The sequence below is a fragment of the Carassius carassius genome, chromosome 10 (genome assembly GCF_963082965.1).
Source record: "Carassius carassius chromosome 10, fCarCar2.1, whole genome shotgun sequence".
NCBI lineage: Eukaryota > Metazoa > Chordata > Actinopteri > Cypriniformes > Cyprinidae > Carassius > Carassius carassius.
Window position 1 is genome coordinate 14,222,311 of NC_081764.1, and position 24,433 is coordinate 14,246,743.

At 37.9% G+C, this 24,433-nt stretch overlaps 2 protein-coding genes across 11 annotated transcripts in view; one reads left to right on the forward strand and one right to left on the reverse strand.

Annotated features, from left to right (window-relative positions):
* The window catches only part of LOC132151840 (dedicator of cytokinesis protein 7), a 48,538-nt gene extending 38,641 nt beyond the window's left edge, over window positions 1–9,897 (reverse strand). For all 10 annotated transcript variants that reach the window (XM_059560265.1, XM_059560264.1, XM_059560263.1 and 7 more), the window contains exons 1-14: window positions 9,765–9,897; window positions 7,127–7,229; window positions 6,796–6,971; window positions 6,439–6,507; window positions 5,341–5,470; window positions 5,011–5,223; window positions 4,824–4,909; window positions 4,673–4,739; window positions 2,304–2,453; window positions 2,050–2,130; window positions 1,788–1,950; window positions 1,514–1,656; window positions 1,252–1,345; window positions 997–1,159 (exon numbers count right to left, since the gene is read on the reverse strand). In XM_059560265.1, coding sequence (XP_059416248.1) covers window positions 997–1,159; window positions 1,252–1,345; window positions 1,514–1,656; window positions 1,788–1,950; window positions 2,050–2,130; window positions 2,304–2,453; window positions 4,673–4,739; window positions 4,824–4,909; window positions 5,011–5,223; window positions 5,341–5,470; window positions 6,439–6,507; window positions 6,796–6,971; window positions 7,127–7,229; window positions 9,765–9,802 — 1,676 coding nt within the window. In that variant the 5' untranslated portion in view covers window positions 9,803–9,897. The remainder of the gene's footprint in view (window positions 1–996; window positions 1,160–1,251; window positions 1,346–1,513; window positions 1,657–1,787; window positions 1,951–2,049; window positions 2,131–2,303; window positions 2,454–4,672; window positions 4,740–4,823; window positions 4,910–5,010; window positions 5,224–5,340; window positions 5,471–6,438; window positions 6,508–6,795; window positions 6,972–7,126; window positions 7,230–9,764) is intronic.
* Window positions 9,898–11,085: 1,188 nt separating this feature from the next.
* The window catches only part of LOC132152300 (cysteine protease ATG4C-like), a 45,967-nt gene continuing 32,619 nt past the window's right edge, over window positions 11,086–24,433 (forward strand). Inside the window, exons 1-11 of the mRNA XM_059561098.1 lie at window positions 11,086–11,185; window positions 11,325–11,408; window positions 11,617–11,850; window positions 14,015–14,265; window positions 14,759–14,811; window positions 15,844–15,959; window positions 20,162–20,328; window positions 20,468–20,546; window positions 21,185–21,261; window positions 21,800–21,919; window positions 22,314–22,557. Coding sequence (XP_059417081.1) covers window positions 11,086–11,185; window positions 11,325–11,408; window positions 11,617–11,850; window positions 14,015–14,265; window positions 14,759–14,811; window positions 15,844–15,959; window positions 20,162–20,328; window positions 20,468–20,546; window positions 21,185–21,261; window positions 21,800–21,919; window positions 22,314–22,557 — 1,525 coding nt within the window. The remainder of the gene's footprint in view (window positions 11,186–11,324; window positions 11,409–11,616; window positions 11,851–14,014; window positions 14,266–14,758; window positions 14,812–15,843; window positions 15,960–20,161; window positions 20,329–20,467; window positions 20,547–21,184; window positions 21,262–21,799; window positions 21,920–22,313; window positions 22,558–24,433) is intronic.

The following is a 24,433-nucleotide window of genomic DNA, read 5'->3' on the forward strand; positions in this document are numbered from 1 at the left end:
TATCTTCTCAACAAAGAAAACAGTATATGAACAACTGCACTGCAGGCTCTCGACTGAAATAAGCCAGTTTCCAGGCTGGCACTACTGTTAGTTCATGGGGAGGGGAAATAAAAAGTAAATGATAATAAATAAATAATCCAGCAACAGGATCAAGATTAACCTGTGTGGGAAATCAATCCTTCATAATTAACATGTTATACAACCTGTATATTCTACAGACATGACAAGCGTGATAAATCCAGAACGTGAATGTTGTCAGGAGTAAATTATGTCCCAATCTGCCCAGGCGGCACCACTTAAATCAAGGCTGACTATGCGGCGTGTCCGGAGGAAGATAACAAAGTTGGCACAGGCTGTGGGTGAACAAACATGCCCTCTGAATGACAGGTTATGTCAATATGCAGAGGATAAAAATCTTTGTCTGGTCAACCTTGACTAAATTAGTAATCTTAAATAGCAGCGTTAGACCATACAGCGAGGCTGTCTGCTCACAAAGAAAGTGCTCTGATTACTTAGCAATAAGTAGACGACAAGGCATTTCTTAAAAGAAAAGAAAAAGAAAAAGAATGTTGTTTACTCCGCTGCTCATAATAGCACCAAATTCATTAAAAAACACAATATATTGACCCATGTTCTGTTTTCTATCATATGCTGTGCACGTTTGTGATGACCACAATTGCATTGGGGTTTGACAGAATCAAAAGAGTGTGAAACCAGACCAACACTGTGGGGGATGTTGGGAATAATCACACTTGGGTTTGAACCACAGCAAACGAGCCCAGTGTGAAAGCCACCTAAAAGTTAAGCTTAAATGTGTTCTATGAATAAAAAGTACTACACATAAAAAGTCTAAATTTCATGTCTTGAAATGTAGTAGAGGCTTGTACTCGGACACAGTGTTTGTTACGTCACAACTTAGCAAGCGAATAGGGTGCCTTCGAATATTACTGTGTTGGAGTCAAAAGGTTTGTGAATTACTGATCTAGACATTTCTACCTGTAAGTGGTGTTGGGCACATAAATGTCCCTGGCAGGGAACTCCAGGATCTCTTTTGTTGGCCGCACTCGACTGTCTGGGTAAGGCTTCACTTGGAGCAGATCAGGCGTCAGGCAGTAGTGAGGGTTCTCGGGGGCTGGTGAGATGTCAATCTTCAGCTGGGCTGAGGGCATTTAATAAATGAGTAACATAACTCATTACATAAATGTAAATATGGCCAAAATCCATTGCGCAAACATGTCAAAAGAGCTCTACCTGTAATGGGCCTCAGTCTACGTAGCACAGAGGATGGCCGCCGCATGTCGGCTAGGAACTTGTAGAGATCTTCATCACTTAGTCGATCTCCTTCCTAATATAATATATTGATAAAATATTAAAATATTTTTAAATTTCAACAGCAGGGGTATTTATTAGCTTTAACGGTCCAAACTATGCAATTACTGGTAACTGGAGGACAGTGAACTTTCTATGAATGAGATCAATACTGGGATGTTTTTTTTTTTAATAACAGCATGACCTGTTTGAAGAAGTTGGTGACCGTCAGGGTGGCTGGTCTAAAGCTAGTCAGACTACATGATTCATCTCCGCTGGTGGTTCTCTCCAGCGAACGATGCCCCACAATACTAGAGGTCCTCCGTTCAGACCAAGAGCCTTTCCGTTCTGTGTAATGATGCAGAGTCAAGTAGTTAAAACTTCAATACTACAAGATCAGATAGGACAAAACAAGACAAAATCGTCAATTAATAAATAAATAAATGCTGTGGTATGGCATAAAGAGCAAAAAGATTGACCTGACAGCCCCATCTCCAGCTCTGTGTCTCTCTCTAGGCTGCCGGCACTGTTCACTATGTTCATGAGGTGTATGGCTGTCCAGGCAAAGGGCATCCGATAACGCCCTAGTCGCTGGCAGAATTGTTCAGACTGACTGCGCAACTTCTCAAGCTTTTCCTTATTCTGTGGTACCAGAGAAGAGAAAATAAAAACAGTCACCATGCTGGACAGAATTCCACCAGGAGCTGGTGTACAATGTAGAAACTATTAAGAATGGCTTACTTTGGCCGCATCAGATTCTTTAAAGACCATGTAAGGCTCTGCACATTCTCCAATGTCTCCCTGCTGAAGGACCTTCTCAAGCTGAACCCAAAAACAGTGCAAATGAGCAATGATTGTTGATGTTTTGTGAAAATTATGATATTTTGTTTTTTCTGGATTCATTGATAAATAGAAAGTTCAAGTACAATTATGTATATTCTGCTCATGTTTCATTAATAAGCGTGTTAAGAAGGATGCTGAATAATGTAACCAACCTTGATAACAAGGAAGACGTCTTGAGAAGGGTAGGTGATTGAAAAGACAGCAGAGCGGGCCAGGGTGGAGATAGCAGCAGATGGGATGTGAGGTCGCAGCATGGCCTTCGTTTGCTCAGAGTTCAAATCAAAGTAAAAGTTCTCTGATATCTGAGGATTACCACAGGAAAACGTTAGGATATGACAGTGTCTGATGAACAACTAAAATCCTTGAACAGGTGACTACTACCTGTACACATAAATGGAACTTGTCTTAAAACTATTAGAAATCAATGGGGTAAAAGATAAATTAATAAATATTCCCATCAAATTTGGTTTTATAAATCCAATTTTAAAACACACAATTTTAAAAAATAAATAAACATAATACAATGCACAGCATAAATGAGTACAGCCCCTCTGAAACTTAAATTCAGTAATTACTCTTTATTTAGAAGACATGTTAGGGTGTCAGTTTAAAGCAATTTTTGATTGAAATGGAAGTACGTTGTTTCAAAACTTTTTAAAGGGAAGTAATTTCATGACAATTAAAAATGTTACATAGCCCAGTGAATAATTCTTAAGACTTAATACTGACAACAATGGAACCACTTGGGAGAGAACTGTCAGGAGACTTATTTATTAGCACAAAAGAGCACAGTGGAACAAGAGGAATACCAAATAATTGTTCCCAAATAAATAAAAGATAATAAATAAAAAATATAATAAATAAATAAAAAATAATACAGAAATTCAGAAGAAAAAAACTGACTTGTAGCAAGGCCCCTGAAACAATCAGGCCTTCACTTTAAGCTTTATTTTAGTGATGAGTGATTTTTTGCTAGAAAAAGAGCAGGAGAAATACCAAGCAAGTGTCTCAGAGCCAGCAAAAGCTATGAAAAGAATGACTGTTTATCTCACAGAGTAAGATGCAGCCTGCAGAAGTGACATGCATGCTTGTTGTCCACACTGGAACTACTTGCTGTTGCCAAAGTACAACAAACTCATGTAACCTTTTCCAAGGCCCTTATTTACAAATGTCCGGGTACAAAGACTTACAAAGACATCCGGGCATCCATACTCTGTTCTCATGAGACCAAGTCGATTTTAGGATTTTACAGCATCCAAAATGTTTTGGTGTTGCTAGAGGAGGAGTACTGTGAGAAGTGCCTGGTTCCCAGTAAAGCTCTTACATGGATGTAAGAGGAGTTGTGGTTTATCAATGCGGTCGTGAATTCACATACAACTGTGTGATGTAATACACCAACTTAAAACAGAAGATGTTAAAATCTCCTCATTCCTTGTGTTGTTTGGCATTTTTTCAACATGACAATGACGATATGCATTCTCCCAAGGTGAAAATTCTTTAGTGGACATGTATTTCACCCAATCTTAACACTCATCCACACACGTGGAGGATTCTTTGGAGTCGAGTTGAGCAACACTCCCATTGCTTTTAAGGAGGTCATCCTCCAGGAGTTAAACAGGCCAGATGTGACAGTTTGTCATGAACTTGTACACTGAGTGTCAAGAAGGCTCAGAGCAGTAGACTTTAAACAATGGAGGACATAGTAATACAGGCATAATTATATTTGTTGAATTAAATCTAGGTGTACTCATTTCAGCAGTCCTTCATTTAAACTAAATTGGCTAATTTATTTATTTTACAGATATACAGATACATATATTTAAATGACATATATTTCTCTGTTTTTATTAATTATATATTTATTACATTTCAATTTCGCCATCTCTCCATGAAGTATATTAGTGATCATAGAAAAGTACATATTTTGTATTTATTGGGGGGTGCGTGTACTCATTTATGCATTTATACCTAGTATCAATTCTGTCGTAAGGAAATGGCCAAATATGAAATATTAAAGTGGACATTTGAATTAAATGTTGTTTAGTCAATATTAAACAAGAATTAGATTAACACTGTAAAGTGTAAAAACAATCGTCGGGGTGTTGGTGCCCTCTGCAGGGATTTGTTATAATGTGTAATGTACATTAGCTCTATTTTTTATAATACATAATGTATTTTACCAGTTTTGTTCAATAAAACCATATGATTACTTGCTTTTGATTCCTTGCTTTATTTGAACTTATTATTATTGCCTCATTGCTATTATGTATTTAAGTCATTTTAAAGCCTATTGTTAAAGGCCTAGGTCTATTTTTATTGCCACAAAAACAATTAATTATAATTATCTGATTACTCGATTAATCGTTGGATTATTTGACCGATTACTTGATTACCAAAATAATCGTTAGTGACAGCCCTACTTGCAAGTGTGATGTAGTCGATTGTGTCTATTTTTTAACGACACCACACATTTCTCCAAAACTTTTAACTCTGTACATTACACGGGAACATTACAGCTCACCTTTTTCTTTTCTTTGACATCATATAAGGCCAAACTTGCAAATATTGGCTCGATTTCAATCTCAAACCTTAAAAGGGAGAAGAGAAGCTTATCAGCAACACTCTAGCCACAGATGTTACATTTCAGTCCACAAAAGCTGTTCCCCACTTACTTCAAGGACAAGCACTTGACAAGAAGCCTTTGACCAAAATGTTCTTTTGGAACATCAGGCACACAGTGGCGCTCAATGGGTTCTTCCTACATGAAAAAGAAAAAAATTGATTAATGCAAGAAGTGTTTTGGTAATCCGTATATTTAAACACAATGTTGGAAATATTGAAAAAAATGTCATACTCTACCTCATCCAAAGCAGGATGTAGTGCGAAGAGCTCTCGATGACGGTTTGATTTGCGCTGGTCCTCATTGTGGTGGTCGATTTCTTCATTGGGTACTCGATCCAGAAGATGAGGCAGCAGAGCATCAGGCTGCGAGTTCTTCAGGTCAAATATACTGCAAGCCCAGCTGCCACGCGGGGTGTCATCAATTGACATGGACCTTCGCTTCAGATCATCCTGTGACATGCAAAAGTCAGTGTTTATATTCAGTGAATTCAAAAAGAAACTCAAAGGGATATTGTGCAATTATCAAAGTCTTTACATCACACGCAACAGTAGCAAAGACAGGTTTACCTGATCATCCTGATAGCTGCTGTGATCTGGCAACTCATCAGACTCAAAAACCTGCTTGGGTAGACCTCTCTGCCTCTCCTTCTGCTTATCCAAAGTGTTGGGATTGAATGCGGTGCCCAACTTGTGGTACCTGTGCATTCAAATATTTTTAAAGCCTTTTTAAATTAATTAAAAAAAAAAAAATGTTTGCCTGAATTAATTTTCTAAGAATTATTTTGTTATATATATATATATATATATATATATTTGTTTTGTTTTTTTTTGTGTGTGTGTTTGTGTATGTGGGGGGGGGGGGTCAAGAGACTTGTTTAATCATAGTAAAAAAATTTAATTACGTGTTAAACAACTAATAGCTATTTAAAATTAATCAGTACTCAATTTTGTATAAACAAGAAAACAAGATTAGGTGAAACTATCACTTTTTATCAGTAAAGCATTAAGCTCTATTTTATATAATGAGTATTTTACATACAGCACTAATGTTAAAATTAAGTTCAGTGGTGCTTTGTCAATGATGGATAAAATTACAGAAAATCAGTTTACATAATTATATAAAAGTTTGTAGGCTTAAAGTAAACTTTCAACCTTAATGACAGTAATGTCATCACTTCCATTTACTTTTCTCACAATGACTGGGTAATAATAATCAGTATACGTTTGGACTACTATTCATGGTTACAATGAGAACCATTATATGAAGAATCACCAAGGTAACTGATTCACAGTAACTTATGAAGGTCCTATAAATATCTCAGAAGCTGCTTGAGTTTGCCTCAAGAGTTAAAAGCCCCAGTGAAAACTACGATAAAAGCAGCATGTTGGAGAAAGGCTGTTAGGCATTATACACTTGAATTCCTCTTTGTCATTTATGAGCAAGCCCACACAAAATTTGTGCCTGCAGAAATCTACAGATAGTGTTAAAGATACTGTACTTCCTCAGGATTGAAACATCTGTCGTCAAAAAGAGGCACCAAAAACATAACACTTTCAGCTTCATATTTCAAATCATGTATCAGAATCCCATGGATCAGAAAAAAAAGCTGTATTAATTCTAAAGTGAGAACAGATGTAAAAAGGAAATCAAGTGAAGCATCATACTTGCGGTTAACAACGGCCCAGTCCTCAGTATAAGACCGGACGCAGTCTCTGATATGTGGATCATTCTCACTGGAAAAAGAATTTAAGAGGAAGAACAAGTAAAATATTTTAAAGCAGTATGTAACAAAAGAACAAGTGAATAACAGCTGTTTATGTTCAAACAATATTTACAAAAAAAACCTTTTAAGCTTAAATGACTATTGAGATAATCACGGAATACATTTTAAAACTGTTCACACTGACAATCTGATTCATTTCGTTCAATTACGCCTCTCGCACTGTGTACATGCTGGTTTGCAGAGACATACTAAATGTATTCCTCAATTCTTTGAAACAATCCACCCTGAACACACTCACCCCTCCTCAGGCACAGCCTGGCCAAGAGTTCGGCACTCTCTTGGCGTGTAAAGCACTTCAATGTCATCTGGAGGAAACTCAATCAGATCTCTCAGTGGTCCTGACTCTATGAGGGGAGGGTGTGTGATCAAATACTCTTCAAATTCCACTGGCTCTACAGCCTCTGTCAGAGGAATCTATAGGGACAAGAAAGAGAATGTGAGAACTGTTGCCGCTATCTCCCAAGAAAGACTGTCACACTAAAGGGATAGTGGTAAATACTCCTTTGAAACGTCAATCTCTCAGATTTAACACCGAAAAGTATATTCTCTGTTTAAAATGTAGTACTTACAGCATTACTAGTTGCATTCCCACCCACACTGAGGTTTTTGAGAAGTTGAGGTGAGCCCCCGTACTGACCAGCAATCTGCTTCCTGACCTCAGCCGCTACAGTCCTGGAGAACAAGACACAAATACTTATCAACAAAAGCCAATAAAGTCAAGAAAAAACTTGAATGTTGAGATTTTTTCCACATTATTTGTCCCACTGAGAATAGCTTGATAGAACTGTACAGTACAGAAGTACTCCATCCAGGTGTTCCAAGCATGATGTGTAGAGTATACAAACCAATTACTGCTAAAATGGTACAAGTATAGCCAGAGTATTATGATCTTTTTCTTGGCACAAGCTTTTGTAAATAGCAACAATCAATGACACATCAAACTAATACTGGCAGCATACTGGGCTCACAAAAATAATGCACTGAAAATGTGGCTATTATTTTCAATATTTTTCATTCATTCAGCAGTTTTAGTTTATGGTATAGGAAACATTTTTTATTGTGACTTTTAATCTAATTTAAATTTAATCTAATACAAAATCTAAATTAACCATGCACAAATCGCACTTGCAATTTAGCAGGAATATTCAAAAACAAAACAGCATTAAAAAAAAAAAAGTCAACACAAAAAACATACTAGCAAATCTTGTGATGAGACAAGTCTCTGCATGTTCACATTACAATACACCTAAGCCCCTCCAGTAGGTTAGGTAAACAAAGGTTCATGACTGTATAGAGTAATGACATAAGATTGCAACATATTATTATTCAGTTTTCACAGGCTGAGTTACTGTCCTATAAAGTACAAGCAGAAAAACTATCATCAAGGTTTGAATAAAAGCAATGCGTCTGGTCTACAGTAAGAAGAACCAAATGTACAATATTATCAGAATGTCTTTGTTGTAGCATAGAGTCCAGGTCAATATCTCTAATCAGAATCCTCTTCTAATACACTGAAACAAAACCCCGCCCCCAGTGCCCTTGTTGGTTCTGGAGGGACTTTATTTAGGCTGGACATTCCTGAAGAGGGAACAGATGATTAGCCCACGCGGATGTGTTGTTTACCAAGGCACCGGCTAACACCATGACTTTCAGTGAATATTTCACACATCTCTGAAAACGTCTTGCACTTAAAGTAAACAGAGCCATGAGAAACAGCTTCTGTGACTTACAAAAAAATTATAATAATAATTAGATTTCATCTGAATATCTAATTAGCAAGTCATTCAATAAAAAGGGGTGAGCTTCAAGATTTTTAGTGCTTTCAGTTTTGCTTTGACTGTGTAAAATAAAATTAGATAGACATTGACTTTTGAGGGGCTTTTTGTATTCTATATTATGGGTAAAACCAATACTGTCTTATGAATAAAACAAAATGCATAGCTATTTTCTTGATCATATCAATAAAAGGCATTTTTCTATTTGGTTTTAATAATAAGTAATGATTGGAATCAAGGGTGCAGGTGCCACTAAGTCTATCCTGAACTAATCAAATCATCCTATTACATGTCACTGAAAAGACAACAGCATTCAGCATCTGGGAAATGCCAAGACTGTGGAAACCACCAGGGAGCCTAAAAGGTCACTTCCTTTTTTAAACCCATATGAGGTCTAATCTCTGATTTAACACCACAAAGGAAATCTAGACTGAAAAGAGATGCTTTTAAACCAATGACGAGACTTAATTGTAGTCTATTATGATAACCCAGGTACCCTGCTCCACAAAATGGGCCACTAGCCAAAATCTGAACAGATCTAAACATTAATCACATAGTGTCATTACAAGGAAAAGAATATGCTTGAAATTTACTTATGCATTATATTTCAGGACATACTGGATCTAAGTCTGAAATGGTCTTAAAGGCTTTATAATAGCTGCATGGCTACCACAGCAATGCAACCCATCAATATCATGCAAGGACATCTGAGCACTTGTCAGCTGATGATGTTCTCCGTAATACACCAGAAATTATTATGCATAATTATTATTCATGATCTCCGGGCTTAAAGTCATTGCTTACATTATTTTTAATTCTCGTTATTTACTTAAGAGTTTAAAAGCTGTGGTGCACCGTGCATTTACTATAAGACTGCATATTGACTATTATAATAGTGTACCATATGACTGCATACTGACAGCATAACACCTCAAGATCCCGATGTGTCAGTATGTCAAGCCATCATCTCACAAACACTAAACACTGCATTTCTTTGAATCAGCCTAGTCTGCATCGTTAAATCTCTAGATTGATTTAACAAAAGACGTATTTATGTATTATAAACCCAGGGATAAAGACTGATTTTAATGCACAGAAGCACAAAGGCATTATACTGCTGTCTTGCTGTTTAGGGTGGGTCGCTCGGGCATCTCTATGGATGCATCTCAAAACCTAGTTAAGCTGCCTACCTAGACGGCACTCCAATCGCGCTTATTAGACCCTACCGAGCAGTCTGGGTAGGCAGTTCCCTAGGTTTTGAGACACAGCCTCTAAACTCAGCGTCTGCTCAAGCTAACTCAACGCCTAGGCCTTATTTGGGAAAGACTGGCACGCTCGCCAACTGCATGAGGCAGAGGACAAAGAATGGTCGCAGGGCGCTGGGAGAATATATTTAAACTCAATAGCTTGGAGGTGCGTTAGATATCCTTACCTGCTGATTTTCTGGGCAAAGGCACGGCGCTCAGCCATTACTGTAGCCGCTGAGTGCTCGAGTAACTCCAGCGCTCCAGTCGCGATATTCCTTCCACCCCCCCCCGTACCCGTATTTCCACAAGCCCCACCTCCTGACGCCTAAAATAAGTCTGTGATTGGACAGTTGAGGAGTCACTCATAAAGCCGTAGTAACCATAAGCACAGAGCAGGTCAGGGGCGGGACTTGTCGGAATACGGATAGGAAAAAATAACGCGCTCCAGACGAACGAGAGAGGAGAACGTACAGTAAAACTGTATTATAAACGCACATCATCTTTCAGTCTCTCGGGATCGTGGGTCTGAGTCTTCCCGGTGATTCATATCCTGTGCGTACAATAGAGGGCTCTTGTACAGGAAGCCATATGTCTAGCGAAAAGTGTGAAATGCATCCGTTACCACATCCACTAATCGTGTAATCTTTAGACAATGACAACTTTATTTGGTGTTAACAAATCGTGGTTTGCGGTAGATTGTGTTTAATTTAAACTCTTGTGATTATGAATAATATCCTAAAAAAACATATCAAGTACAGAAACGCTTAAATAATAGACAAATGTCCTTACTTATTTCATTTGATAATTAAACTAGATTGTAATTAAGTCTAGTACGTGTAAAGATATTTCAAAGGCATCATTCTTTCGAGATCCCTGAACGATGACAAACTCATAAAAGACAAATAACAAACGTCTTACAAATAAAACACACTAAAAAATATTCTTTCTTGCGACTTGAATGTATGAGAGTTTTTATCAAAACTCATAGTTGCTCTTGATAAATATTTTATTTTAACATAACAAAAACTTTCCAGTCTAGAGATTGGTTTTAAAAGGAACCACAGAAATCACAATCATCCTTTAATGTTAAACCTTATATATATATATATATATATATATATATATATATATATATATATATATATATATATATATATATATATATGTATATAAATTTACCAGTTCTTTGGAATGAATAGTTCCAAAGTACTGTACCAGACGCCCCATCACTAGAATGCACCAGACTGGTTGCATATCTGAAATACCGCGAGACTGAATGAGACGCTTCCTCAAAATGAAAACACAAGAGTAACGTCTAGGTGAGTTCTTAAGTGTAACAAGACATGTGAGCAGGTATGTTGTAAATGCAATGGTTTTGCATTCTTTTGCTTGTGGTGGAAATGTCATCTAAGTATTAGAGAAAGAAAAATCAATGAAATGTTTCCAAAAACGATGTACGTTAACTTGTTTGGTTGTATTGAAAACTTTCCGAAGCAACTCCATCGTATGTGCTGTGATGGGTTCCGCTCAGTGGCTGATAAATTGGAGACAAATGGGACAGACGAGGTGGAGAAACTGAAGTCAGCATGGCACAATGTGAAATATAGTATGTAACGAGAGATCTTACACATCACTTGAATGTTACAATTATAATTTTTCGTTCATCTGACAGTCTTTCACAAGTCACAAAATTATGTCATACCTGTACACGTGACTGATCATGACAGTTTTTTGAACCCTTCAAGGTTGGGTTCTTAAGTCAAAAACTGCCTTCAGTTGTAATTCTCCCATTTTCTTGTTGGGGAAATGCTACCACTTAAAGGCAGTGGGTAAGATGATTTAGACAGAACATGTAAACCAATTTGATAATCTGTCAATTTGATAATCTGATAATCAAGTGTTTATTTGTGTATTTTCTATTTTTAACTACGGTAATATTTAATAAAACTGGCATTTTATTTATTTTTTATTAGTTTTTTTCCCCCCACCAAGATTCCAGGTGTATCATGGAATTTTTGTGCTAACTGTTGTCCTCAGATGATGAAAGCCCTACCGAGAGTTGTACTGCTGAAGAATTAGATGACAGTGTTGTTACAGGTAATGTTGATGGATTTCGAAAGGACTTCTCCTCACGAGTTTGGCTGACCTATCGGGAAGAGTTCCCTGCCCTTCCAGGCTCCACTCTCACTTCAGACTGTGGGAGGGGTGGTACACTCCGGGCAGGGCAGATTAATTTGGCCCAGGCTCTCTTGCTTCACATCTTGAGTATAGGTGAGATTGGGTTTTATATATATATATATATATTATATATATATATATATATATATATATATATATATATATATATATATATATATATATATATATACAGTACAGACCAAAAGTTTGGACACACCTTCTTATTCAAAGAGTTTTCTTTATTTTCCTGACTCTGAGTCACACTGAAGGCATCAAGGGCTATTTGACCAAGAAGGAGAGTGATGGGGTGCTGCGCCAGATGACCTGGCCTCCACAGTCACCGGACCTGAACCCAATCGAGATGGTTTAGGGGTGAGCTGGACTGCAGACTGAAGGCAAAAGGGCCAACAAGTGCTAAGCATCTCTCGGGGAACTCCTTCAAGATTGTTGGAAGACCATTTCAGGTGACTACCTCTTGAAGCTCATCAAGAGAATGCCAAGAGTGTGCAAAGCAGTAATCAAAGCAAAAGGTGGCTACTTTGAAGAACCTAGAATATGACATTTTCAGTTGTTTCACACTTTTTTGTTATGTATATAATTCCATATATAATTCCACATGTGTTAATTCATAGTTTTGATGCCTTCAGTGTGACTACAATTTTCATAGTCATGAAAATAAAGAAAACTCTTTGAATGAGAAGGTGTGTCCAAACTTTTGGTCTGTACTGTATATATATAAAATTCTATCTGGCAATAAGAGTTTAAATCATATATTCTTATTTTTAAAGGTATTGTTCACCCAAAAAGGAAAATTTATTCACCTACAGGCCATCCAAAACATAGATCAGTTTGTTCTTCGTTAGAACAGAGTCCAACGAGCTGATAAGAGCCTGATTCCTGTCCATCAGTTAACATCTTGTGAAGTGAAAAGCTGTGTGTTTGTAAGAAACAAATGGTTAATAACATTTCCTCCAGTGAAAAAGTCCATCCCCCGTAGTCCTCTCACAACAAAATCCACCAATATATTTGTTTAGAACTGTTAATTTGTAGACCATGCTTGATCTGAGCATATTTCTCTCCTAATTCAGACAAGATTATTTTTCACTGGAGAAAGCAATATTATGGATAGAGGACTCAAATTTTGTCCGGAAGTTATAAATGTCTTAATGATTTATTTATTATTGTTACAAACATGCAGCTTTTCGTGTTAGATTGGATGGACTAGAGTCGGTTGGATTACTTAATTTTTCAAAAAAATTTTTGGGTGAACAATTTATTTATTTAAATTAAATTATAGTTTTCATATGATAACTGTCCATGCAAGAGATGTAAAAACAGTTCTGTGTTTGTTTGTTGCTTAAATGTATGTAGGCAAAGTTTTTATCTCTTCATTTGCATAGTGAAATTCTGTATTAATTTTTCACTTCAGAGGCTGGGTATTTCAGTGTTAGAGGTTGTCAGTCTCTAATGAATGAGTTCTCTTATGATTGACGGAGGGCAGTTTTGTGTAATATGGTGAACAGGCCACGACATTTGGCAGTTTAATACCTTCATTCAAAAAACAACATTGAAGCATCATCCAGAGCCCACGTCTGTAATGAAATATGTCATTATAGAAATATCTGTCTATAAAGTGGCTAATGGCTAATAAAATATACTTATTAGCCAATTACAGGCCTTGACAAGTAGCAAGGTCATTGTCTAATGGCCCCATAGCCAGGTCCAGCACCTTTATGACCCTCAGCACTTGTACTTACACTATTTCAGACAGCCACCTCTGTTTGTGAGGATAAAATGTGATAAAAGTGAAATATTGACTATACTTAATATCGTAATTGGACTTTTGTTCTTAAAGCACCGCTGCTAAGCTCCACTGTCTATTTAAAATTGAAATATCTCTGTCACTCAGAGAAATCTAGGACAGACTTTTAGGACTTCTGAAAGACTTCTGCTCCATTGTTTCTTAGTGGATATAATTTATGAGGTAATTGACTAAATAAAGATTAAAATTGCACTACTGGTCAGAAATTATGTTATCTTTTATGCTCACCAAGGCTGGATTTATATGATGAAGAATACAAAAAAAAAAAAAAGAAACCTTATTAGAATTGAATCGGTTTTTTTTTTTTTAAATGTAATTTATTCCTGTGATGGCAAAGCTGAATCTTCAACAGCCATTTCTCCAGTCTTCAATTTCACATGATCCTTTAAAAACCTAGTTTTTTGTTTTTGTTTTTTTTTATACATCTTGCACAAGAATGGACCTGGTCAGAAGCATTGACCTTGGAGCCCCTGGATACGGAGACATGGACCAGCAGTGCAGCACGAAGACTGGCGGCCACATTAGAGGCCTCCATTCTTCCCCTAGCGCAGGTCAACCAGCAGCCTCTCTGTGCTGCTCAAGGAGGTGCTGAGGAGGCTGACTCGTACCTACAAGAAGCATATCACCGCACCTTCATGTCCTGGTTTGGGGATGGACCCTCAGCCCAGCTGGGCATCCACAGACTAGTGGATTAATTCATAGCCTTATTCAAAATGTACATATATAAATTGTCAAAACTTTATAATTATGACATTACATATTTACATTTTCATGTAATAGCCAGTATTTGTATCTGTATTTGTATCTGTATCTGTAACAATCACAACATTCTTCATATCTTCATTCTGATACAACATTGTACAGTTACTTGATAAGACCGTTATGAACATCTTTTTAGTTATCACTTAATAAGTATGATCTGTTAAACTAAAATAATTATAAAAATTTTTACAATTATATTTATCATGCAAGAAAAGAGATGTCATGACAAACGTTTAGTGATTATTTGGACACGACTGAATCAATTCAATGCGCACATTTTAATAACATTTACTCTTTAAGCGAGTCTTAATGTTATGTGATCTTCACTTGTGCCGCGCAAAACATAAAGATGCAAACATGTAGGACAAGTAGAAAATGTATCAATATCTAAGTTGATTATCAGCCTGCTCTCTCGAGAGAAATGGTTTGGTTTTTGAGAGTCTGAGATGCACAGCGCTGCTGTTTGTTTGGTGAGTTCACTGTGCTTATTTATTCGTATCATATCGTAGCCTAATGTTTAAATCATTGCCTTTTAAATATATACAAATAATAGAATGTGTGTATGATGTATTATTATAGGTGATATTACTCTTGCAAAGCTCTGATTTCTGAGAGATTCACGGAGAGGCAACAGCAATGCTGTGTTTGATTTGTACTCTTTTCACTCATAAAGTTTACATTCATTCACTTCACACTCGTGATTCACACTTGTGATTAGAGGTCTGTGTATAATATTGCGTTGATCCCCTGGCTCAACTGTTATCAAGCAAACACCGGACTGTGTCAGCCTCAACCCAATATTCAGGCAGAATTATTTCTTGTTTGTTATTAGTTTTACAAGTCATTATCCATGCCTCTCCGAATAAGGTATTCGGCTTCAGGCACACCCCTAATTATTACATTACATATTTAAATTTTACATGCAACATAAATAAGGTCGTAGAAAGTAATAGCTACACGCAATATTGTAATCCTAAAATTCACGTCGTACTTGCAAACTCTTCGCATGCATTGTGGTTAATGCATGCTCGCGTAGTTGAATGTTTCTGACAGCGCCGAATAGTGGTTGAAGTAGTCGATCACTCGACTAGTTAATGCAAGCCCTAATTATATAGGGCTTGCATTGACTAGTATATACACAGGTGCTGGTCATATAAATAGAATATCATCAAAAAGTTGATTTATTTCACTAATTCCACTAACTGATATATTTCAAATGTTTATTTCTTTTAATTTTGATGATGATAACTGACAACTAGGGAAAATCCCAAATTCAGTATCTCAAAAAATTAGAAAATAACTTACAAAGAAAGGATTTTTAGAAATCTTGGCCAATTAAAAAGTATAAAAATGAAAAGTATGTGTCACGGTTCATGAATGTTTCCTGCTCGTCTCATGTTACATCATGTTGATTGTTTCATGTGGGTGTTACCGCTGATCATCTTGCATCTCACGGATCCCTCATCATCCCCCACCTGTGCACTCAATCACCTTCTCACCAGTCTGTGCTGCCATCGAGGTCCCTGCGTCACCCACCACCAACCCCAGCCTGATCTTACGTCTCAAATAAAGACTGTTAACTTGCAACTTGCTTCCTGTCCTTTATACGATCGTGACAGTATGAGCATGTACAGCTTTCAATACTTAGTTGGGGCTCCTTTTGCCTGAATTACTGCAGCAATGCGGCGTGGCATGGAGTCGATCAGTCTGTGGCACTGCTCAGGTGTTATGAAAGCCCAGGTTGCTCTGATAGTGGCCTTCAGCTCTTCTGCATTGTTGGGTCTGACATATCGCATCTTCCCCTTCCCAATACCCCATAGATTTTCTATGGGGTTAAGGTCAGACAAGTTTGCTGGCCAATTAAGAACAGGGATACCATGGTCCTTAAACCAGGTACTGGAAGCTTTGGCACTGTGAGCAGGGGCCAAGTCCTGTTGGAAAATGAAATCTGCATCTCCATAAAGTTGGTCAGCAGCAGGAAGCATGAAGTGCTCTAAAACTTCCTGGTATACGGCTGTGTTGACCTTGGACCTCAAAAAACACAGTGGATCAACACCAGCAGATGACATGGCACTGCAAACCATCACTGACTGTGGAAACTTTACACTGGTCCTCAAGCAACGTGGATTGTGTGCCTCTCCTCTCTTCCTCCAGACTCTGGGACCCTGATTTCCAAAGGAAATGCAAAATGTACTTTCATCAGAGAACATAACTTTGGACCACTCAGCAGCAGTTCAGTCCTTTTTGAAGCGAGATGCTTCTGACGCTGTCTGTTGTTCAGGAGTGGCTTGACACAATGCGACAGCTGAAACCCATGTCTTGCATACGTCTTTGTGCAGTGGTTCTTGAAGCACTGACTCCAGCTGCAGTCCACTCTTTGTTAATCTCCCCCACATTTTTGAATGGGTTTTGTTTCACAATCCTCTCCAGGGTGTGGTTATCCCTATTGCTTGTACACTTTTTTTCTACCACATCTTTTCCTTCCCTTCATCTCTCTATTAATATGCTTGGACACAGAGCTCTGTGAACAGCCAGCCTCTTTTGCAATGACCTTTTGTGTCTTGCCCTCCTTTTGCAAGGTGTCAATGGTCATCTTTTGGACAAGTCTGCAGTCTTCCCCATGATTGTGTAGCCTACAGAACTACACTGAGAGACCATTCAAAGGCCTTTGCAGGAGTTTTGAGTTAATTAGCTGATTAGAGTGTGGCACCAGGTGTCTTCATTATTGAACCTTTTCACAATATTCAAATTTTCTGAGATACTGAATTTGGGATTTTCCTTAGTTGTCATTTATAAAAGTCTAAATTAAAAGAAATAAACATTTGAAATATATGCATTCCTACCAGGACTCAACTAAATTACAACAATGACAAACTGTGGTTCACTGCAAAACTCGGATAGCTCCGTCAGGCCAAAGAAGATGCTTACATGAAGGGGGACAATGTCTTGTATAAACAGGCTAAATACACACTGTAAAAGGAGATCAAAGTGGCAAAGAGGAATTATTCTGGAAAAATAAGGACCCAGTTTACTGCATCAGTGTGGAAAAGTCTAAAGAAGATCACCAATTACAAGACACCATCCCCCAGCACTGTGGAGAATCAACGACTGGCAGACAATCTGAACGAGTTTTACTGCAGGTTTGAAAGAACACCCATCACCTCCCCTCAACACCTCCCCACACAACCATTCACAACTCCTGCAACCCATCCTGAAAGTGAAAGTGACATTCAGCCAAGTATGGTGACCCATACTCAGAATTTGTGCTCTGCATTTAACCCATCCAAAGTGCACACACACAGAGCAGTGAACACACACACACACTGTGAACACACACCCGGAGCAGTGGGCAGCCATTTATGCTGCGGCACCCGGGGAGCAGTTGGGGGTTCGATGCCTTGCTCAAGGGCACCTAAGTCGTGGTATTGAAGGTGGAGAGAGAACTGTACATGCACTCCCCCCACCCACAATTCCTGCCGGCCCGGGACTCGAACTCACAACCTTTCGATTGGGAGTCCAACTCTCTAACCATTAGGCCACGACTTCCCTGAACACATCTCCAATCAAGCGCTCTCAACATTCAGGATTCGGTGCACCAGGTCTTCCGGAAGCAGAAAAGGAAAAAAGCACCAGGTCCAGATTGTGTTACACCAGCCTGTCTGAAATCCTGTGCTGACCAGCTGGCCCCCATCTTCACAAAGATCTTCAACAGATCGCTGGAGCTGTGCGAAGTCCCTTCATGCTTCAAATGCTCCACCATCATCCCCATCCCAAAGAAATCCAAAATTACAGGACTAAATGACTACAGGCCTGTGGTCTGTGGTCATGAAGTCATTTGAAAAACTGGTGCTGGCCCACCTGAAGGACATCACTGAACCCTTGCTGGATCCTCTTCAGTTTGCCTACAGAGCAAACAGGTCTGTGGACGATGCAGTAAACATTGGACTGCATTATGTTCTGCAACACCTAGACAGACCGGGGACTTATGTGAGGATCCTGTTTGTGGACTTCAGCTCGGCCTTTAACACGATCATCCCAAACCTCCTCCTGCCCAAAATGACTCAGCTCTCCGTGCCCACCTCCGTCTGTCAGTGGATCAACAGCTTCCTGACAGACAGGCAGCAGCTAGTGAGGCTGGGAAAATACACATCCAGCACCCGTACAATTAGCACCGGAGCTCCCCAGGACTGCGAACTCTCCCCACTGCTCTTCTCCCTGTACACCAACGATTGCACATCTAAGGACCCCTCTGTCAAGCTCCTGAAGTTTGCAGACGACACCACACTCATCGGCCTCATTCAGGACGGTGACGAGTCTGCTTACAGACAGGAGGTTAAAGAGCTGGCTGTCTGGTGCAGTCTCAACAACCTAGAGCTTAACACACTCAAAACAGTGGAGATGATCGTGGACTTCAGGAGAAACTCCCCTGCACTCCCCTGCACTCCCCCCACTCACCATCATGAACAGCTATGTGACTGCAGTGGAGTCAATTAGGTTCCTGGGCACCACTATCTCTCAGGACCTGAAGTGGGACATTCACATTGACTCCATTGTGAAAAAGGCCCAGAAGAGGTTGTACTTCCTTCGCCAGCTGAGGAAGTTTAACCTGCCACAGGATCTGCTGAAACAGTTCTACTCCACCATCATCGAATCCATTCTCTGCACTTCAGTAACTGTCTGGTTCAGCTCAGCTTCTAAATCTGACCTCAGAAGACTACAGAGGGTAGTCCGGACTGCTGAGCGAATCATCGGTTCAACCCTCCCATCTACTCAAGAACTGTACTTATCCAGAGTGTGCAAAAGGGCTGGCAAAATCACTCTGGACCCCTCACATCCAGCTCACTCCCTCTTTAAACTGTTGCCATCTGGTCGACGCTACAGAGCACTGAGCACCAGAACGACCAGACACAGAAAAACTTTCTTCCCTCAGGCAATCCATCTCATGAACAATTGATAAAAACTGTTGAACACACTACATTTTATATTTATATATACATACACTTATTTATCTAACACCATACTTAGCGTACACTTAAATTTTTTTTGCACATAATATACCTGTACATACATAACGCTCATTGTAATATACCTGCCATACATTGTCAATTTGTATATTTTCATTCCTTACCTACCTATTTGTATTTTTTTAAAATTTTTATTCCATTTTGTGTTTTTGTTCTGTCACTGTCATTATGTTGCACTGCGGAGCTTGTCACGATAACAAATTCCTTGTATGTGTGAACATACCTGGCAATAAAGCTCATTCTGATTCTGATTCTGAAATACATCAGTCTGTTTGTAATGAATTAATATAATATACAAGTTTCCCTTTTTGAATGGAATTAGTGAAATAAATCACTGGTTAAAATGACATATTAAAAGGAATTCTGAAAGATCAAGTGACACTGAAGTCTGCATTCATGGCTGCTGAAATTCAGCTTTGCCATCACAGGAGTACATTATATTTTAAAATAAATAAAAAATAGATGCAAAATATATGACTTTACAATATTACTGTTTTTATTGTATTTTCAGTCAAATAAAGCATGAGTGATTTCTTACAGAAACATTAAAAAAAATCTTACATACCCTAAACATTTGAATGGAAGTATATACTGTATACAAATTTGCTTTTCAATCCCAATATGAACAAACACACCCAACTGTAATATTTCAAAGCTAACTTATAAACATCACACAGTTGAAGAATCGATGAATCATCAGTCGTCACAGGTACAGTTAGATTTAGTAACAGCTGAATTTTTCCCACTAGACAGAGAAAGGACCTGTGTTGACCTCTGTGTTATTGATTGTCTTCAGTGTACAGTGCTGATGTTATTGATAGCCATTCAGGGTGGACCGCCAGCCACAGTGATCCTCAGGGACTCAATTCTGAAGCTGCCCCTGATGGTAGAGCTTTCATCATACTCATTCCTCTGAGACTCGGTGGAGAGAAAATCAACCCAGGATACTTAAGCGTTGTCAAGGTGAGGCTTTGGAAACCACCCTTATGTACAACTACAAAGTAGATTATACAATGACAAAGAGAGAAATATTTGTTAAAGATGTGGCTGTCGACTTCACTTCACTACTGTGTTCTTGTTGACTCTCTTTCTCTTACTCTAGAGCATATTAAGCTTAGAGTACTGTATCGGCGTCTTTGGCGGAAAGCCTAAACAGGCCTACTTTTTTGTTGGATTTCAAGGTTAGTCTTTTATAGGAGACAAAATAAATGAATGCACTCAAAGAGAAGGTCATCGCCATCAGAGAAGCTTATTTTATTTCCCCCGAACCCATCAAAAACGCTACACCATTCATCATGCAAGGGTATCAGAAATAGCAGGCTTTTTTCATTTACATAAGCAGCTTGCATATCCATAGCCAACTCTCCATCGCCTTCAGTAGCCAGTGGAAACCTTCAGTTGTACATGTAGGTAGTCAATATTTACCCATTTACATTTTAGCAATTTGAAATCTACTCCGGGATGATGTCTAAATGACAAGTAACACATTCTCCCTGCCAGGTTCAGCCTGCCGTCTGCATTCATCATATGCAAATGATCTAATATAATTGCGTGTTTGTAAAGGTAATTTCTCTACACCCAAATTAAATGACGGCCCCCTTTGCAGCATAAAGAATGTGCTTGTACAACACGATTCGGTTATGCAGCATTTAATCCATCCAAGTTTAGGAAAGACCAAAAAAAATTCTTGTGTTTGATTGTTTGAAACCCAGCGGAGGTGGGTGACTTTGAGCTGCTCTGCATAGAAATTGGGCCAAGATATGCATTTTAATAATCACTGTGTTTTTTGAATAACTTGTCTTTTGTTTTGTCCTTGCAGATGACAGCTTGATTTACATGGATCCTCATTACTGTCAGTCTTTTGTGGATGTCAGCACAAGTGATTTCCCTCTGCAGGTAATGTGGAATTACAAAAAGCTGACCGCCGCACAGTGATGTGAATTTAATAGTTTCTGTACTTAAGGGTATGAATCTGAAATTAGACCTCCACACTCAATTACTGAACACAAGAGATTTACACATTCTTCTGTACTTTGTATCAGCGGCAACATATTTTATGTAGCTCCAACCATTTTATATTTCAGCCTCATAACTTATTTTTATGCTTTTTGAATGCTGTAGAAAGTGGCCTGGCAAAAGACAGAAATATTGGTCCATACTTTTAGCTCAGCTGTCTAATCCTTTCAGATCTCAGGCAAGATCGAACATTTGTCAAAAAATGTGTCTAAGTAAAATCGTTTATTTCTGCGATCTGATTGTTTCACGTGAACACGCATTGCTTATTTGGAACAGAGCTAGCTGACCAGTTTAACACACCAAAATGTCCAATACTTAAGCTGTGCATTTGCATGACTGTGATTACATAAACAGAAAAACAAATGGCTTCTATTTACACATTTTAAAGGATATTTCAATTTTCTTTTCTTTTTTAAAGTCATTTCATTGCCCATCACCAAAGAAAATGTCTTTCAGTAAAATAGATCCAAGCTGTACAATTAGATTCTACTCAAAAAATGTTGAACACTATGAAAGAATCAGTACCGAGCTGTCAATGGTGGGGAAATCTTTCAAAAATGTTGTTTTATATTGTTTTGATGTACAAAAAAAAAAATAATAATAATAATGGCATGTTAACATTTATTTTTAATCTCATTGGTATGCTTAAAATGACAAACTTAAAAAAAAACGTAAAAAAATTAATAAAATTAAATAAAAATTGGCATTTTAAGCTGCAAAAAGGCTGTTATTTAAATGTCTATCAGCAGGTGGCAGCATTTAACTACGTAATTGCAAACTGTAAGACTAATGTCAATGCTTCCAGCACAGACTACTGTTAGAGGATAATATTGTGTATTATTTTGTACTTCTTTATTAGAAGTAACAATCTGCTGTATGTACCTTTTAATTAAAAAGAAAAGGCTGATAAATTGTGTTTGTTAATGTGACAGATATTGCAGCCTTCATCGAAAGAGAAGTACCCTCCATTCACTTTTATGATGGGACACGGGAAGGATTATGAACTTTCAATTGCTGTAGAAAAGCGAAAATGGCCTTTTATCAGGGACACAAGGAAAGCAGGGACAACATCAGGAGACTTTGTGCTGCTCTTAGACTTCACGCCAGTCATCCAAAACCAAGTGATGCACCACAAATCAAGACTGGATCAGTCTGTATTTACCAGAGGTGGAAAGAGTACAAAAATATTCTACTCAAGTAAAAGTACCATTACATTAATGAAATTTTACTTAAGTACAAGTAAAAGTACCAGTCTAAAAAATCCACTCAAGTAAAAGTAAAAAGTAGCTCATTTAAAATTTACTCAGAGTAAAAATTACTTAGTTACATTTTAACCAGTGGGAGGGAGTCAAAAATGGGACAGACCAAGGGTGTCAAACTCAGTTCCTGGAGGGCCACAGTCCTGCACAGTTTAGATATAACCCTAATTAAACACACCTGATCCAGCTAATCTAATCATTTAGGTTTATTGGAAAACTACATGATATGTGTGCTGGATCAGGGTTAGGGCTATGGCCCTCCAGGAACTGAGTTTGACACCCCTGGAATAGGTCTATTAATCTCAAACTAGTTGTTTTTAATTAAAGGAATCAGTTATTTAGAATAATAAAACATTTGGGCTGTTATCTGGCAAATCAGTATCAACAAACTCATCTTTTCAATACAGAGGAAATGCAAAAGCTTCATCGGATGTGGCATTTAGATGTATTACACTGTTTAGTGCAGGACAAGAATGCATTTAACCTGCAGTTACAAATGCATGAATAATGTTTTGATATGCCAGACATAAAATGTTGAATACTCATTTGAAATTGTAAAAACTTAATTATAAAAAAAAAAAAAAATCAAAAGATACTTTAAATGTGAAATTAAAATGGCCAGTATGTGTCAGCAAGTCACTGTTAATAAGTGAGTCATTGCGATTGAACCAAATCATTTAAACAGTTGATTCATTCAGAAACGAAACACTGTCATGTTGCTCAGAGATGCAAAATTTTGCTTTGGTGGCTGTGTTTGGAATAAATTTTTGTTGTAGAAATAGAGCAAAAACAATGGCAATATGGTGTCTAAAACGCAAGTCTCTTAGTTTACTGTCCTGTTGTAAAAAAAAAAAAAAAAAAAAAAAAAAAATATATATATATATATATATATATATACATCAGTGGCGGCTGCTGGTCTTTCAAAGAGGGGAAGCTCATTTTCGGCCTACATTATAACCCTCTGATGGTCTTCATTTGTAGTGACACTCGGGGTCTTTTTGACCCTAGACAATAACATTTCATTTTGTAATAGTAAAATATTTAAATTTTTTACAAATATAATTTTACTCTGTTCATTTATGTTTTTACTAAACTTTGTACAGTTTTTGGAGGATTTAAATCTTTTACATTTCTATAAATAAATAAATATTTATTTAAATAGGCTTTTTTTTTTTACAAAAAAAGAAAAAAGCCTTTCAGGTAAAATTCACTTCATAAAAGACCCAGATTTCTAACTTTCATACATGGGGATACCATGGATAATTTTATAAGGTTTAATGTAAGATTTTTGCCCATTTTTGGGGAAATTCAGTTTAAAAATTGTAATAAATCACTAGATGGCTATAGTGTGTGTGTGTGTGTGTGTGTGTGTGTGTGCGCGCGCACATTTTCAATCTGTCTTAGTTACCAATTTAATTTTGTGGTGGTTCTGCATTTTACAAATATCAAGAAATATTGCCGCAGTTTGTCTTTCGAATACACTTGAGAAATCCGCGATCATGGGACTGAGCGTGAAACAGCTTCACCGACTTCTTATGGTGCAGACCGCTGTCAGTCAAAAGGAGATCGACAGATCCTCCAATCATCACGCGGAAGCCCAGTCCTCATTCACCTCCAGAGACGCTGAGCGTCCGTGGGCGGGACATAATCGCAGCATTTATCCAATGACCGTCTAGCTTCGGAGCACTGAAAAAAACTGTTCAAAGCAGCCCCATTGAAGTCAATGGACGCTCGGCTTCAACAGGGAAATGCACTGTGACGCTACGGGAATGTATGAGAAGAAAATCGAGTCA